Genomic DNA, 15,731 nt, shown 5'->3' on the forward strand with positions numbered 1-15,731 from the left:
TGAGGAGTGTAGGCTCTCAGCTCTTGTTCATCCGGGGAGACAGCTGTCCAAGCAGAGGCCAGAGTGTCCCACTTACACCTGGGAGTCAGGCAGTGTGAACATCCTGCTCAATCTGATCACAGGTTATAGAAGAGATAAAAACTGCTTCTGGAAGAGACCACACACTTGTGTGGTCAGTGACTGTTCTAACTTAACACATATATTTTCTACTCTCACATTTTTGCTGTCCTTTAATTCCTTTTGTATTACACAGGACAGCTGGAATTTATGGAGGGAGATATGAGCCCACGGTGTAGAGCACGTGTTGTGCACGTGGGCCTTAAATGTGTCTTACCTCACATGAGACTGGAGAGCAGCTTTTCCATTGGGCATGGAGCACAGAGAGAATCTCTTTTGCCCGTCACCACACATGGCTCCCAACAGGATTTCTTTGCTCGTAGATCAGTAACTGAAAAGAGAGAAAAAAGACATTTTTATTCAATTCATTTAAAACCTCACCATTTGTGCAGCTGTAGAGATCAGAGCTCCAGTGCAACCCTGCAGTTTGAGGAGGGAAGCCTGACTGAGCTGGGAGCCAAAGGAACAACCAGAGCCCAAATCACAGTTCTGTGTTCCAGGGCCTTTGTCAGTCAGCAGCATGCCAGGCAGGGTGGCTGAGGGCTGTGCAACACAGGAGCTGCTGCAGCCTAGCTGCAGCCTGCTGCACCTCAGTCCTTGCAGACAAGGCAGCACATGGTGCCCCTGTAGGAGCTGCCAGGAGTGCACAGAGAGGAACAGAAAAGCCCTGACACAAAGCAGCTCAGAGCGAGGTGCTAGGCATGGCCTTCCCACCGAGCTGCATGGCAGCTCTGCTGCTCTGTGCTCACAGCCTGTCCTGGCAGGAAGCAGAGAGCTACAGATGTGCACAGCAGCAGGAAGAGCTTCTCAGCAGCCTTTTTTGTCTCTTTCTGGTTTCTGGTCTTGGCCTGTGCTGCTGCAAAGGCGGCTCCACACAAGAACTGCTGTTTCCATAGTAGCAGATGGGCAACTCAAGAAATGGGTCACTGCTAGAACTGCTCACTAATTCTGGGAGCTGAGCAGCTGACGGCTGAATGGGAGATGAGTTGCAAGTTGCAGTCTCCCAACACACGTTACTGCAGTGAAAACAAACAAAATCACACAGCATTAGGCACCCAGGCACCACTGTACCTGTGTGCCTCACTGCACCTGGGATACAGCTCTGTTCCACCCCCGTGTGCAGTGGAGCAGGTCTGGGTCAGGACTGCTCATGCAGTATTCCAGTCTCAGTGGTCCTCTGGGTCTCTCCTTTTTTTCCCCAGCTGAAGTCTGAATAACTTTTATTTTATATAACTTCTATTTTAGAGATGCTGTTGTGTTTCTGTCAGTGTTTTAAAAGCCTAAAGTGTGGGAATAAAGACACCCCCAGGAAGTGGGTTGGAGGTGTGGGAGGTGGGCTGCTCAGTTCTGTAGTTCAGGTGTTTCTGGAAGCAGGAACACTCCCTCCTTCAGTTGCAGGTTCCCACAGGATGGCTGCAGGGAGTCAATGTGCCACAGTCTGTGCAGGAGTATGGGCAATCTGCATCAAAGCCTCACAGGTGTACTATTTGTAGAGATGCCCTAAAACCTCCCTGCGTGCTCCCCAGTCCATGTGTGAGACTTGGGTCCTCATGGAGAAGAGCACCTCTGTGTTATCCACAGGCTTAGGATGAGACTTCCCCTGTCGGTGGCTGGTGGCTCATTCCCTAGCAGGCAAGGGACTCTGTTTCCTCAGGCTGGGCCTCACTGTGATCTCAGGGCTGTGAGCTGTACAAGTTTTACATCAGAAGGAAGGCCCTGGGCTGGCTTGTGGGGCGAGCGAGTGGGGCAGCACTGACGCTGTCCCTGCTGTCTCCGCAGTCCAGTGGCGTGGGAGCGCTCATTGCCGTCCTCGTGCTCCTGCTGCTGGTGGCGCTCGGCCTGCTCTGGTGGTTCTGGCCCCTCTGCTGCAAAGTGGTGAGTACAGACCCTGGGAACAGCCCCTGCACCCTGAGCCACGGGTGGGAAACACAGATCCTGCAGGAAATGGGTGAAGTGATGGGGAGGCAGCTCTGGGGGGGCCTGTGACAGGCAGGAAAGGACAGGGGAGAGCAGCTCCAGCACTGGGGCTCCTCTGGGCACAGCCCTGCCTGTCTGAGTTACACACACAGGAACCAGCTCCAGCATGGTGCTCTTACTGGGAATGGGATGGCCTTAATGGTGTGCAGATGTTACCCTCAAATCAAGGACCACTTTAAAACTGCTCTCAGGAAAATTGGTATTTGTAGTCCATTATGGGCTCTCAGGTTGAAATCTCTATTTTTTTTCATAATCCCTGCACACATCCATCTCTTTATCTGAGTGCGCTCTCTATCCCCACCCCAGCAGCGGTGGTGTCGGTCACTTGCCTCCTGCCATTCCTTTCTGGGGGAGCAGGAAAGTTTATTATTCATCCAGCTCAAGGACAGCATGGGGGACTTGGGAAATGGAGATTGCTTCCCTGGTCTGAGTTCCTGTTCCTGTCTGGGGCTTGTGGAATGTGGGGCAGAGAGGAAATGGCCTTCTCACCTGATTGTGCTGCAGCCCTTGGGACCTGGGGGGGTCCATCGGGCCTCTGGCTGTCCAAGGGCAGGAAATCTCAGCCTCCATCTGCACCCTCACAGTCGGGGCTTCCTAAGGTGAGAACAGAAAGCCTCCCTTGTTCTCATTCTCCACAGCACAGGCCCAGCAGAAATCCAGGGCGCTTCCTCTTAATCACCTTACCTCCACTGTGTTTCATATGATGAGCCTCCCTGTGGAAAAAGAACATTGTAAATCAGTAAAAAGCAAGCCCCTGGTTTTCCTATTATAAGAAAACCTAACCTTGATTCATAAACCAGCTTCAAAAGTTAAAATTCCGACATGAAGCAGTCCAGTGAATAGTTGTATATTACCAATTTTCAGCCTTATAAAACCATAGTTCTTTCAAATGTTTGTGCCCTCTGTGTTTCCTCGTACCTCCTTTGGATACTATTTTGTTACTTCGAAAGAAAAGGTAACCTTAGGCCTCTTTGCTACAGCATTGCTGAGTTCCAAGCTCACACGCTGTTGCACTGAACCTACTGCAGAGCACTCATCCTTCCTTCTGGTTTTGCTGTCCCTCAGTTCTTGCCTTTCTCTCCTGCCCATGAGGCTTGGACATCCATCACCTGGAAGGGCCACTTCTGGCTCAGTAGCATCCCTGAGAAGAGAGGCAGCATTAGGGCCAGGTAGGACCTACTCTTCCCTTCCTCTGGCTCTGCTTCCCTGGTTTCCTGGAACAAGGAGCAAGAGCACAGGAGTCAGATCCAGAGAGGTAGAGGGTGTTGTGGGCAGAACAAATGTCTGTAGCCAGGCGGGTGGGTTTCCCCCTGCCCACGGGCCCAGCTCCATCCTGGCCTGGGGCTCGGTCTCACAGCCTTCCGTGGTGTAAGTCCCATGGACACTCAGAGGGTGGGGAGGGCGACTCCTCTTCCTTTTCCTTCCTTGTCCCCCACTTCCAAGGGTTTCACTGTGACAGTTCTGTCACTTGTCCCTCGCTGTGGAACATGTGATTGCAACAAGCTGGCTGTAGGCTCTGTGCTGACATCTCCTAATGCCCACATCATGGAGCGGCAGAGAAGTGTTAATGAGTGGATCAGAGGCACTGCTGCCTCAAGCACCAACTTTTTTTTAATGATTTTTTTTCAAGAAATTACCTCATCTCCAAACTCAAACCTTCATTCTTTGCGACTCACTAAATGAGATGGAGCTTTGCCCGGAGAGGCTGATAACAAAACCAAACAAACTGAGGAAGCAGCCCATCTCTCCATGAGGATAATAAGACAGCAGCATTATTCAGAGGCTTCCTCATTGAAACAGTCTGAATCCAGCTCGGGGAAAGTTAATTTACAATACTCAGGTCTTCCTCTCTGCAGTTCTGTGTGCTGCTCCATGCAGAGCTGCACGTGTGCCTTGGATTTCTCTTTTTCAAAAACAGCTTTCTACTGATTTCACTTGGAATATCACACGATTGAAAAGAATCCTTGTGTGTGCACGTGTGATTTAAGTGTGTGAGTGTGAGAGCCTGTGGAAGCATAAGGATGCAGGCATTGACATTCCAGTGCTGTCAGCAGGGTGAGGAGCTGCTACTCAAAGCAGATTATTTTCTCACACCACTGTCACTTTTAAAACAAGTTTCATTTTCTGAAGCCATTAGAAATAACAGCTAATTAATGGATTGCTTGGCTTTAAACTGAATTTCCCCTCAAACTTTAGCAAGTTCAGGAGCTGGCACAGGATTAGATCCTCCACTGAGGAGATGAGCAAAAGCTGTCATTGACTATTGCCTTAGGAAGCCACAGTAAGCTCAAACAAGTCAGGTTTCCCTTGATTGTCCAGGGTGGGAGTTGTGATTCCTACATCCCCAATGGGCTTAGGGCCCGCAGGAATTCCATCCCTCATCGCGGAGAGGTTTGCTGGGCAAAGCTGTGCTCAGACAGATGTGAGGCTTCAGAGTGGCACAGCCATAGATGTGGAAGGGCAGTGCCATTTCATATGGGTGCATACAGACCCACCTAGGAGCACCTTCTCCTGTACAGCTGGCAGGCTTGACAGAGATAGAGACAGAGACTGTTTTGGGACGATGGTTAGGGACAGGTGAAATGGAAATAAGGGCAGAAATTAAATAAGGTGTCCCTTCATTGAGAGAAAATGCTGCTCTACTGTTTCCAGTCTCCTAATTGCTTTCAGTGAGAATTAAATATCTCCAGGCTTTGGGAAATCCTACTCAGCATCCAAGTATCTCTCAGCATCTGTCCCACAATCCTTCTGTGTTGCTGTTTCATGTAAAGTTGGGGTAATGATTCCAGTGTGGCTCTCAGGAGTGTTTCACTAATTAAATAATTACTTTCTGTTAAGTACGCTGGAAACTCCTGATGACTGGGAAGAAAAAGTGTTCAGAGCTGTTTAAAGAAAAGTAATGTCTGGCATGGTTTTGCAACATCCTAACAGCAAAGGGATGTCTCAAAGTTGAAATCCATAGTTACTTTCCAATCCACCCAAAGCACTCTGAGTTTGACATGAGCCATTCCATAATTTAAACCTGGAGGGCTGTGGAAAACTGGTTCCAGGGGTGCCATAAGTTATTTATCCTATTGGGCCAAATTCCTTTATGCACTGCTGAAAGGCAGTCAGTAGTAACTGTCTGGGTGGGACTGATAACTGAAATATAAATCAAGATGGAAAACTCTACTGATCAGAAAAATATGTTTCTTTCATGTATTATGCTGACTGCAGTGGTATTTTTATAAAAGTACTAATATTAAACAGCACAGAGTGAATATAGTAAGGCATATTTCAATTAAGTTACTTAAAACCTGTATTAGATTGAATTGTTTGTCGGCATGTACAGTTTTGGATATGTTTGTGTAATATCAAAGCATAGCAAGAATGGACTCCTTGATATTCATGGTGTATTTTTTAGTCATTTCCAGGCAATACCCAAGCCCAAAACATGGCTCAATGTCACCAAAAAATGTACCAAGGTTAGCTTGCAAACCTGCTTTTCTCGTGGAGGAACGCCTGTGCATTCGGTTTTCAGCTGAATCAGTGAAGAGGGTCCCTTGCCTGTCCCTCCCCTGCTGGGACTGTCAGTGCTAGGCATTCTCTGAGCTTTATAGTGTGGATGTGACAAAGGGAATGGGAAGAGACTGTAGGGAGATTTAAATAGAGGTGTAAGAAATGCTCCCGGGAGTGGGCTTTACCCAGAGCAGTGTCAGAAGTGTGGGAGTGTGACTGCAGTGCAGGCACTGCACAGTCATGGAGCTGGGAGGTGGGAAATGAGAGGGCTGCGGAAGCGTCCTGGACATCCAGAGGTGAAGCCTGAGCTGCCAGAAGGCATTTCACACTTGTCACTGGGCCAGAGACTCCCCAGCAGCCGCCACAGCAGCAGCGGCAGCTCGGCCCACGGCTGTGCAGGACCTCACACAGCCCTCAGACGCTTTTCCTCCGGGATTGCTGACGGACTCTGAGAGGTCTCAGCGGTGGCTGTTCCTCACAGCGGCTGAGACTCATCCGTCCAGGAAGCGCGGTGGCAGACACGTCTGCCCAGAGTGTCTGCAGGCTGGGGATGGCAGCTCTGGCAGACGGATGGTGCTCATTTCCAGAAGGCCTCGCTGATGGATGCTCAGGGGAGCGGGCAGCACAGACTGCCAGCTCGCTGGCCCTCGTGGGGGCTCGGGTGGAAGCAGGTCACTCTTACCGTGGTCTGTTGCCTTGGGCTGCTGCAGTGCAGCACCTTATTCTTTCCTGTGTTTGGTTCTTTCAGGTGATCAAGGATCCACCTCCACCTCCGCCAGCCCCAAAAGAGGTATGGTGCCCCCACACATGGAACCACTCCTGTGCTTCCCTGCACGCTGCACGTCCACCTCCTTGTCCGAGTGCTGCCAGAGAAAGGACTGCCCTGGGGGGTGCCTTCACTGGGGAACAGCGTTCCTAAAGTCCAGATCTCTGCTCTCACAGATCTGGATGTGTGGGTCTCTCCACAGGCCTCAGCTCAGTGTGGCCTGAATTAAGCCCAGATCTGCAGAAACACTTAGGGCCTTTATTCCAAGACAGCTTTGTTTTCCACATTCTGCACTGAAAGCAGAAAGCTTGAATAGCCCTTGTCCAACATCTAAAGATTCATGTAGGACTTAGGCAGTGTTTTCCCCCTGCTCTGTCATTCCAGACACTGAAGAATCCCCCTAACAAGGGAATTCCTGTCCCTCTTACAGGCAGTAACACACTGGAGGCTCTGCTGTCCTCAGTGTTTGCACCCCTTTCACAACCAACAGGGTACACTCCGGGAACTCCAGTGGAATACACAGAAAAGACATTCAGTGTGTGGGTGTGGAAGCATCTTTTAAAAGTAAACACCATTTGAATGTACTTACAGGAAGAAGAACAGGAGCCCTTGCCTTCCAAGAAGTGGCCCACGGTGGATGCTTCCTACTACGGTGGACGAGGAGTTGGGGGAATTAAGAGAATGGAGGTTGGTATGATTTAGAGATGGCAGTTCCCTCAAGCACGAGCTCTCTGAGGCTGTAAGTGTGGAAACAAAGACTTGACAGTGCACTGAAAATACAAGGCCATAATGTGTGCTTGTCTTCCCACTGGCATAAGCCTTGGAAAATTCGTTACCATATCGAACAATGCTGACCTTGCCTCTGAAAGAACAGCTTTCAGTAGTTCCATTTGACTGGGACTTTAAATAGCTGCCTCAAGACATGCTCTTTCCATCACGCTAATGAGAAAGAGAGAGTGAGAGCCTTTTCTGCGTGTTTTGGAAGGAATTACAGTGAAACATAAGTCCCCCAAGTGTGGGCCAGCCAAATGCACTGACAATGGTGACGCTGAGGAGAGGCTTGATCCCAGAGGGACTCGCAGCGACAACAGAGCCTGTCTTTGAAGAGACACGATAGCATCATGTTAATTAAAACAGAATGAAGAATGTGCATCCTTATGGGCACATCCTTATGGCAGGTTTTGTAGTCAAGTCAGCCTATATGGAATGTGCAAAGCAGTTCCTAACTGCAGTCCAGGAAGCTGTCTCTGTCTGAAACACCCACCTAGGCCATACTGAGGTGTCTTAATGAAACTTTAAAGGTATTGGCCTAATCAGCTTTGCTCGAGTACTTTTTAAATGCAGAGGCAGAATATGCAGGTTTGAAGTTGTGTCACTTATATGCATTTTCTTCAGCAGTTCAGAATTGCTAATTTAGAAGAGCTTCAGATTTCACAAAAAGCAAACATTTTGTGCGGTGTTTTTCAGAAGCAAACTAGGAAATGCTTTCCAACATCAAGAATTACAAGCCTGGATTTGAGGGAAACTATGATAGCCTCCAGGAGGGGCTCCCAAATGGGATCCTGCACAATGGAGCAGAAAGCTCATGAACAAAGTGACATCGGGACCACAAAGAAAGACATGTTCAGCCCATGGCAAAAATGCAAACGAAGGTAGAAACTGATGATTAGGTTAGAAAACCTTTTCATCTGTGGTAGGAATTTCGTGCAGGACTAAGGGCTAAAGAAGTTAACCAACTGAAATTCCTGCCAGCATTATCATGGGCCCTAGAAAAAAGCCCCCCTTGTATGGGGCTGTGTGTCTCTGTCTGTCCCTGAGACCCCAGAGCAGTGTCAGGTGTGGCTGGGCACCAATGGTCAGTGCCTCTGGGTTTGAGTGGGGAGCTTCACCTCTGCCCTGCTGTGTCTGGGACAGGCTGGGAAGATGGGCTCTGCCTGTAGGGAAAGCAGGACAGGCCTCACAGCTCTCCCTGGCTCCGAAGAGCACGCTGCTCCTTTGGGGAGCTGGGGAAGAAGTGAGAGAAAACACTCCAAGGGAGGTTGTTTCTTATCTGGCAGGTAAAGGTGGTTTCTGTGCCATGGCCAGTGACAAACTTGCTGGTCCAGTTGGTCATTTCTTCCATGTGGCAGTGGAGTCGTCTGGTTTTTATTGCTTCTCTGGCTTTTTTTCTTCTGCCATTCCTTCAGCAGCATGATTCATCTGGCTGCTTCCCTTTCTGGAGAAGGGAAGGGACTGAACCAACACCTTGGCACTTCCCACTCCTGTGCTGGAGCAGGTACCCATCCACTCCTGCCTTCTCCACTAGCTCCACTCCTCTGTGACAATCCCAGATAGCTTTGGGCAGTGCTCTCCTAGCTCTGTCTTTTGGCATTGCTTTAAAGTTTTGTGATGTCATTGCCAGACCCCACCTGTTACAGTTAATTCATTTTTATGTCAAAATTGGGTGGTCAGACTCCACCACTTGTGGTTTCTTCTGGGTGAATTGGCTTTTGTCTGAAGGAGAAGGTAATTTTTTCAGTGAGAGATCCACCAGCTAATGGTTTTAACAGTGTTTAAAATACATGTTAGCAGCCACATGACAAGCCCTGTAAAAGTACCACTGATCACAGTGAAGACACAGGTGTACAGGGGCCTCCTGGCAGGCCACATCTCAGCAAATGGCATGATTATGGCAAGTCTTGCTGAAATGGTCCAGGTCACTTTCCCTAAGGACTCTCAAACTTTCAGCTGTTCCTTTTTGGATGAGAAGGGAACAGCCTTGTCCAGGCTTGTTTCTGTGCACAGTACAGCAAACACTGCTGCTCAGATTGCTGCATGGTGCTTGAGTTAAAGGTGAAACAGGATTCCTGCAGCAAGGTGAATTATCCCTCTTAGCAGGGAGGTTTTTCCATGTATTTAATCTCCAGAGCACAGTGAGTACAGCCTGTATGGAAGTGGGAATATGTGTCTCCCTGGCAGTGATAACCCTGGTTTCCTTCTCTTTCAACTCTCTATATATTTTATACACTTGGAGCAGTGTAACACACACAGTTAACATTATCATACACAGTGTTGCATGTTCTGCATGCACTTAGGCAGGGTAGACAGCTTCACCTGCACTTCTCCAGCATGTATCTTCCTTCAGGACAACATGGAAACCTGAGCAGGTTCAGGGAGCTTCTGCTTAAACCTCCCTAGGCATCACATTAAATCTACACTGGGGTTCTTGAAAACTCTCTGGGCTAGGAGACCTGGTTCAGAAATCTTACCCTTCATGGGTGCAGGTTAAGGTCTGAAATTTTAGGATAAATAAGAAGTAGAAATTATATTTTTATATCATTACTTAGAGATTTCACAGATCCCCTGTCACCCATGTGAAGCAAGATAGGATTTTTCAGTTCTGAGACTTATTTACAGACATTTACCTAAGACTGAAGAGGTAGTGTTCTCCTCAGTACCTCCAGCACCTCTTCCAGATTTACCCTCTGTTATTTGCAGCAGTTTCCCTGCCCTGAGGTGCACTTACGCCTGAACTCTGCCTTTCCTCAGGTGCGCTGGGGCGACAAAGGCTCCACAGAAGAAGGGGCCAGGTTGGAAAAAGCAAAGAATGCTGTGGTGAAACTCCCAGAAGAACCAGAAGAACCTTTTCACCCTAAACCACCTAAACGAAAGCCTACCTCACCAGCCATACAGCAGAAATGGTACACACCAATCAAGGTATCTGTTCAGTCTTTGGCACGATTGTTACTAAGGGCTGGGTTCTTTGTGCCTTATGCAGGCTGAGCTGTGCCTTACTTTCCAAGTGTTCCCATTCAAGTGTAATGTGCTATTCTCGAAGGGAACACCTACTCAGCAGGAATGGCAGAAGCAGTTTGTAGCCCTAAATGCACTACTTGATCATTACTGCCATATTCTGTTTGCCTCCCCTTAAAAAGGGACATATTGTACAGTGAGAGCATTAAAATCTATGGGGGCTTTGTTGGCTTAGTAGAGCTAATTAAACCCAAAACTGCACAGTTTGTAGCTGCTACACTAAGTTTTAAACACACATTGTCATGACAAACCAAGAAAAGCAAAAAATTACATAAAACAATGTAATGCAAGAATTCTGATAAAAAGCAAATTGTTCTATCTGGCTCATATGGATGGTGCTCTGAGTCACCTGCCAAGAGAGCACAAGCACTGCCTACAGGCAGAGGGTAGGTCTGTAAATACCTTGCCTTTAGGTGTTAAGAGCAGCAAACACCCAGGTGTAGCTGGGACACTGGACACTGCTGTCTTCCCAAGTGCCTGCCACTCCTTTCTGACCCCCAGAAAGCCCTGAAGCCGTGATGTCCAGACACAGGCAAGGTCTGGAGCCATCTGTGCAGTGTGGGATGCTCCTAACCGGCTCTGCTCCCCAGGCACTCCGGGTGGGCAGGAGCAGCACCACAGTGGTTGTAGGGGACACAGGCCAGCCTTGGCTCTGCTCCCCAGGCTCCAGGGAAGCGGTGCTGCCCTGGGCAGCCCCTGTGCGGGTGGGGGTGCTGCTGCCCCTGACTGAGCCCCCGTGTCCCCGCAGGGCCGGCTGGATGCGCTGTGGGCGCTGCTGCGGCGCCAGTACGACAGAGTCTCGCTGATGCGGCCTCAGCAAGGAGACCAGGTGGGTGTGCGGTGCACGGCCGGCCAGGGGCCGGGACACGGCCCGGGGGGGAGCAGAGCGACACCAGAGTGGCACGGTGGGAAGGGTGACACACCGGGGGATCCAGGTGGCAAAAGGGGTGTGGCACCAGCCTGGATGCGCAGCACTGGCACAGGGCTGGCGGAGGCAGAGGGAGGGGTGCTAGATGTGGTGTGTGCTCAGGTGGAGAACAGGAACACAGCCTCGTGCAGAGTAAACTCTTGTCACAGGCACATACATCACTCTCAGACCCAGCTGTTTGTAACAGCAGAGGCTGGCAATAATGTCCATGCAAGTTGCTTCCTAGAGCTTTGCACTTGCACACCAATGACACCTTTCACAGAAGAAGGTGAGGAAATATGTTTTCTCAGATAGTCCTTTCTCCTGGAACATCTCTGGCCACTGAAAAAGGGGCCTCTCCCCCAAATGCTGCTGAGGACACAGAGCTGCTGTTTGCACCTCTGATAGTGAAACCAGATCAAATAGTTTTGTTTGCTGCTCCTTAGGAAAGTATCACTTTGATTGTCAGCATTTATCTCATGCATCCACTCAGCTTTCTGTCTGTGGCACTTGGGAAGAGCCACGGGAGCAAATGCTTTACTTTCAACAAGATGGCAGCAGGTCACAGTCTCACGTACTCCAGGGCACTGTCTGTGTACCATGCAACATGAAGGCCACATAAAAGGATGACAGGGCTGAAGGGGAGGGAGTTACATGTGGTAGAATGGGAGGTAATGGGAATTTTGATTATTTTCCCGGGATGAAGTTTGGTGCTGTTCAAAAGGATGAAGAGGTGAGACTAAGGTAAGGCAAGTGTTGGAAACAGCAGAATGGCCAAGTGCAGTGCTGCAGGTGGAGAGCACAGCTGGATACAGCTGTTAGCATTGTTACCATGGCAGGTTAGTCACTGTTTGCATGAATAATGCATGTGACATGGAGCAGCAATAACAACGACAATCTACCCACAAAATACATGGCACAATACAGTTTAACAGGTAAATGCAATGTAAACAGGAACATAGAAGTGGTGCCTTAAAAGGCTAAAAAAGTGTCAATCAGGGCCTGTTTTGGGGATTTCTGCCCCTAAAGGGAAGGAGTTACTGTAAGGATTGCCCTGGGGGCAGGCTTTGCTGAGCCATTGTGCAGTCAGATACCCTCCTTCCCTGGGCCTGACAGGAGCAACACTGGTCAGCATCTCAGCTTGTGAAAAACAGAGTGGCGGCTCAAGGGAAAAGGAATGGTGGGTCAGATGTGACCTGTGTCACTGCAGAGTGCCATTTCTGTCTGCGCAGTGTTTGCTGTCTTGGGGAAAAAATGGTATCTTTTTCCTTGTTCCTAGCACACTGGGTGGAGATCCCATGGTGGGCCCCTGGTGTGTGTCAGTGCACGAGTGTGCACAGGGAGACACACACAGACACACAGACACAGACACACAGACACACACAGAGAGCCGTGGAGTTGTTTAGCACCTTTCTGTTACTGTTTAGGAACTTGTCAGTTCCATTTGTAAAAGATCTCACTGCTGAATTGGAGTGCTTGATGAGGCAGTTGAAGTTTGGGCATGAGGTATCAAAGCAGAGCGAGCAGTTGGTGCATCCCCGCGCTGTCCTGGCTGTGCCGTGCGGCAGGCGGTGCCGGGAGGGCCGTAGCAGGAGGCTGCGGGGGAGGCCGGGGCCGCGGGAGCCGCGCCCAGGTGTGGGCGCACCGAGCAGGCTGCGGGCACAGCTGTGCGGCGGCCGCGGGAGCGCAGGGCAGGCCGGGGCACGTGGGGCCCGGGGGCTGCAGCACTAAAGGTAGCACGGCTTAGACACAGCTGCTCCCCGGCTCGCCTCAGGCACAAATCCAGAGATCCAACGCGGGCTGGCTGTGCTGGGGGCCGAGGACACGCAGCCACTTCAGAGACAGCTGCACGCCGCGGCAGCTGCGCCGGGCTCCCAGTGAGGGATGAGGACAGCAGGTATGGATCGAGGGCCCCACAAACAGCCTCCATTAAGCCACGAGCGCTTTTGAAGGGCTCCCATCAAACAGAGCAAGTCCGCAGCAGGAGATTTCGGCTGCAGAACCATGTGGTGTTTTCTGCGCTAACAAGGTAATTTATAAATGATGCATTACCCTGTGTCTGTGCTCCTAGCTAGACTTCCGTCCTTTTTTTTATTAAAGGGGCAAAGAAGACTGAGCCACAGCAGTCTGGGCTACTCTGATAAACCAGTTCAGTGTCCAAGGATCTGTACTGAACTTCTTTTGCCAGGAGTCTGGGGCTGCCCCAGGAACACAGCCTGGCACAGGGGCACAGCACCAGCCTTAGGGGCCTAGCTTTTCCTCTAAATCCTTGTGTTTGTTTTCCAAGTCACAGTTTAGCAGCACAAGGTGATCATCAGCAGTTTGGATTCTTTGTCTGAGCTTGCTGCAATGTGATGGTGGCTGAGACTCTGATCCTGCGTGCATTTATGCACACAAACATCTTTAAGTCCATGTCACTTGTAATGAAGATTTTGCCCTATCAGGATGGAAATAGGAGTCAGTGGTAAAGGAAGAGAAAGACTGTACTTCATTCTAGGACAATCAGAAGAGACAAGAACTGTAGAATGCTTCCAGGTTGTACTTCCATATGCAAACCAGCCTTTTAAACAGGAAGACACTGGTACTTGTTTTTAAGCCTGTTAGTTTTTTCCTGCTTTAAAGGTCTTTTCTAATAATGGCTGCAGAGTTACCACAAACATATGTTTAAACTGTTACTTTTGAGCATCTCTGCATAATACAAAAGTAATACATTCTGCACGTGCAAGATGTGGCTAGCAGTGCTCCCTCCAAAAGGAAGCTCCTCGTCACTGGAATCATGCCCTCTCCCTGTAGCCTGAGCTGGTTTCAGGAGGGTCTGGCTGGCTGCCTGGCAGGTGCCCTTTCCGACTAGAGTGGCTCCCCTGGCAGCCGGATTTGCTGTCAGTCAGTGGGAGCGGGAGGGACCATCTTGCTGAAGAGAGGATGTTGTGCTGGTGTCAGGAGAAACAGGGATGTTTTCCCAACTATGTAGGCAGCAGTTCTTGGCACTGCCTCCCTTGGTGCAGATGAGTCTGCTGCTCTCTTGAATGAGCCTTGGGGACTCATCCCTCTGTGAGCAGTGGTAGGAATGAGAGAGCAGGAAGAAGCCAACCTGCCTGTCAGTTCCAAGGCCATGTGGCACGGGATGGCAGCCATGGAGGAAGGAACGTCGGTGCTGGGGGAAGCACGGATGTGCTATAGGTGTCCCACAGCTTCCCTGCCAGCACACGAGCAGTGCAACCCCCCAAACCAAGCCAAAGAAAACCTTTCCCTGGGCAGGGCAGGGGCTGGTAATCACAGAGTGTTTCACTGCACAGGATTCCCAAGCAACAAGCACATTTGTTTTCCTCATCCTGACGACACCTTTCCCATGGAGTGAGCTGCAGCAGAGTGATGCAGCAGGCCTGTTCCCCTGGCCAGATTATTCCTCCCCTGTGAGCTGGCGGCGCAGGGCAGCTGTCCGAGCGGCTGGCCGGGATTCGGGAATGGCCGCTGAGCTAATCTCCAGGCTTTGCAGATGAAGGAGGCAGCAGATAACAGGATTAAAGTTTCCCGACCCAGGGTTTTCACAGCCCGAGACGCGGGCGGAGGGGGAGACAGAATGACTTCTGTCATTAATCTTAATTGATTGCCAAGAGGTTTTTAATCTGGCTTATTAATTAGGAAGGTCCTTAACACACTGTCTACATATCAACATCAGATGCTCTTTTGGGACTTTGGGGACATATGGCCTATCTATATTTACATTCACACAATTTACACATACATACATCGCTGTATGGGAGCTGCTCACACGGGTAACGCGCACGCAGCGCTGAGGAAGCGTTTGCATTCACACGGTCTTCAGAAAAGGGGATGAAAATGAAAAAACACCTCGCTCAAAGGTTACATTCCCACACTCTGAACTCCCATACCTCTGTTTATATTGATATGTGTATTAATCCAGATCAATTTTATGTGCCATTTATCTAGATTAGCATTCAAATGGCATTCTTAGTTTGGCAGATTTAAGAGGTCCCAGTGTTCTTCCACAGTGACATGGTACATTTTAAAAAGTCCAGGCTGTGGTTCCACTGCCATTTTGGAGGAGATCAGCACAAATACTTGATAGAACAGAGTCAGGTGATGCTTGAAATGGTGACCAGAGCTAAAGATGGGAGGTAGTGGCAGAATGAGGTGAATAGAACTAGGCTGGTTTCCCTCTCATTTCACTGGCCTCTAACTTCACTCCTCTGACCAACAGCAAAGGCATATGAAAACACCTTGGAAAAGCTGTTTCTATAAAGTGAGTTTCTGTCTCACCTGGCAGGTGTGCTATCACTGACCATAGCTGTGGCAGCCTGAGCTCGTTCAGTCACCCAGGGTGAGTTGTTACAAACCTGTGGTAAACTGCAGCTACTGGAATGCTCAGATGTGCCCACCCAGGCCCTGCCAACCCAGGGCTCTAAAGCCTGTAAGCAGTTACACACGTTAATCCTTTTGTGCACAACATTATCCAAAAGAAGGCAGGGGGAGGGAGCTGTTTTCCCCTACAGCTCTTCAAAAGTTGGAAGAACTGCAGTGCACATGCTGCTGGATGTGACTGCTGCATGGGAGAGGCAGACAGTGGGGAGAGGGAGAGGAAAAGTGATCCAAAATTACAGTTATTGCCTCCGATCTTATTAGTGCATTCCCATAATTCAAAATTACTTTTGT

The 15,731-nt window shown here is 49.7% G+C and overlaps 1 protein-coding gene and 1 long non-coding RNA gene across 3 annotated transcripts in view; one reads left to right on the forward strand and one right to left on the reverse strand.

Annotated features, from left to right (window-relative positions):
• Positions 1–15,731, forward strand: part of ANTXR2 (ANTXR cell adhesion molecule 2) — a 76,178-nt gene that overhangs the window by 40,198 nt on the left and 20,249 nt on the right. For both annotated transcript variants that reach the window (XM_058024798.1, XM_058024799.1), the window contains exons 12-16: positions 1,897–1,992; positions 6,341–6,382; positions 6,950–7,045; positions 9,887–10,054; positions 10,899–10,979. In XM_058024798.1, coding sequence (XP_057880781.1) covers positions 1,897–1,992; positions 6,341–6,382; positions 6,950–7,045; positions 9,887–10,054; positions 10,899–10,979 — 483 coding nt within the window. The remainder of the gene's footprint in view (positions 1–1,896; positions 1,993–6,340; positions 6,383–6,949; positions 7,046–9,886; positions 10,055–10,898; positions 10,980–15,731) is intronic.
• LOC131083830 (uncharacterized) lies at positions 192–7,035 on the reverse strand. Its single transcript, XR_009114483.1, has 4 exons — positions 6,948–7,035; positions 2,779–2,807; positions 2,584–2,688; positions 192–448 (listed from the first exon to the last, which is right to left on the reverse strand). It is a non-coding gene; the product is annotated as an uncharacterized LOC131083830 (long non-coding RNA).

This window comes from Melospiza georgiana, chromosome 5 (assembly GCF_028018845.1).
Source record: "Melospiza georgiana isolate bMelGeo1 chromosome 5, bMelGeo1.pri, whole genome shotgun sequence".
NCBI lineage: Eukaryota > Metazoa > Chordata > Aves > Passeriformes > Passerellidae > Melospiza > Melospiza georgiana.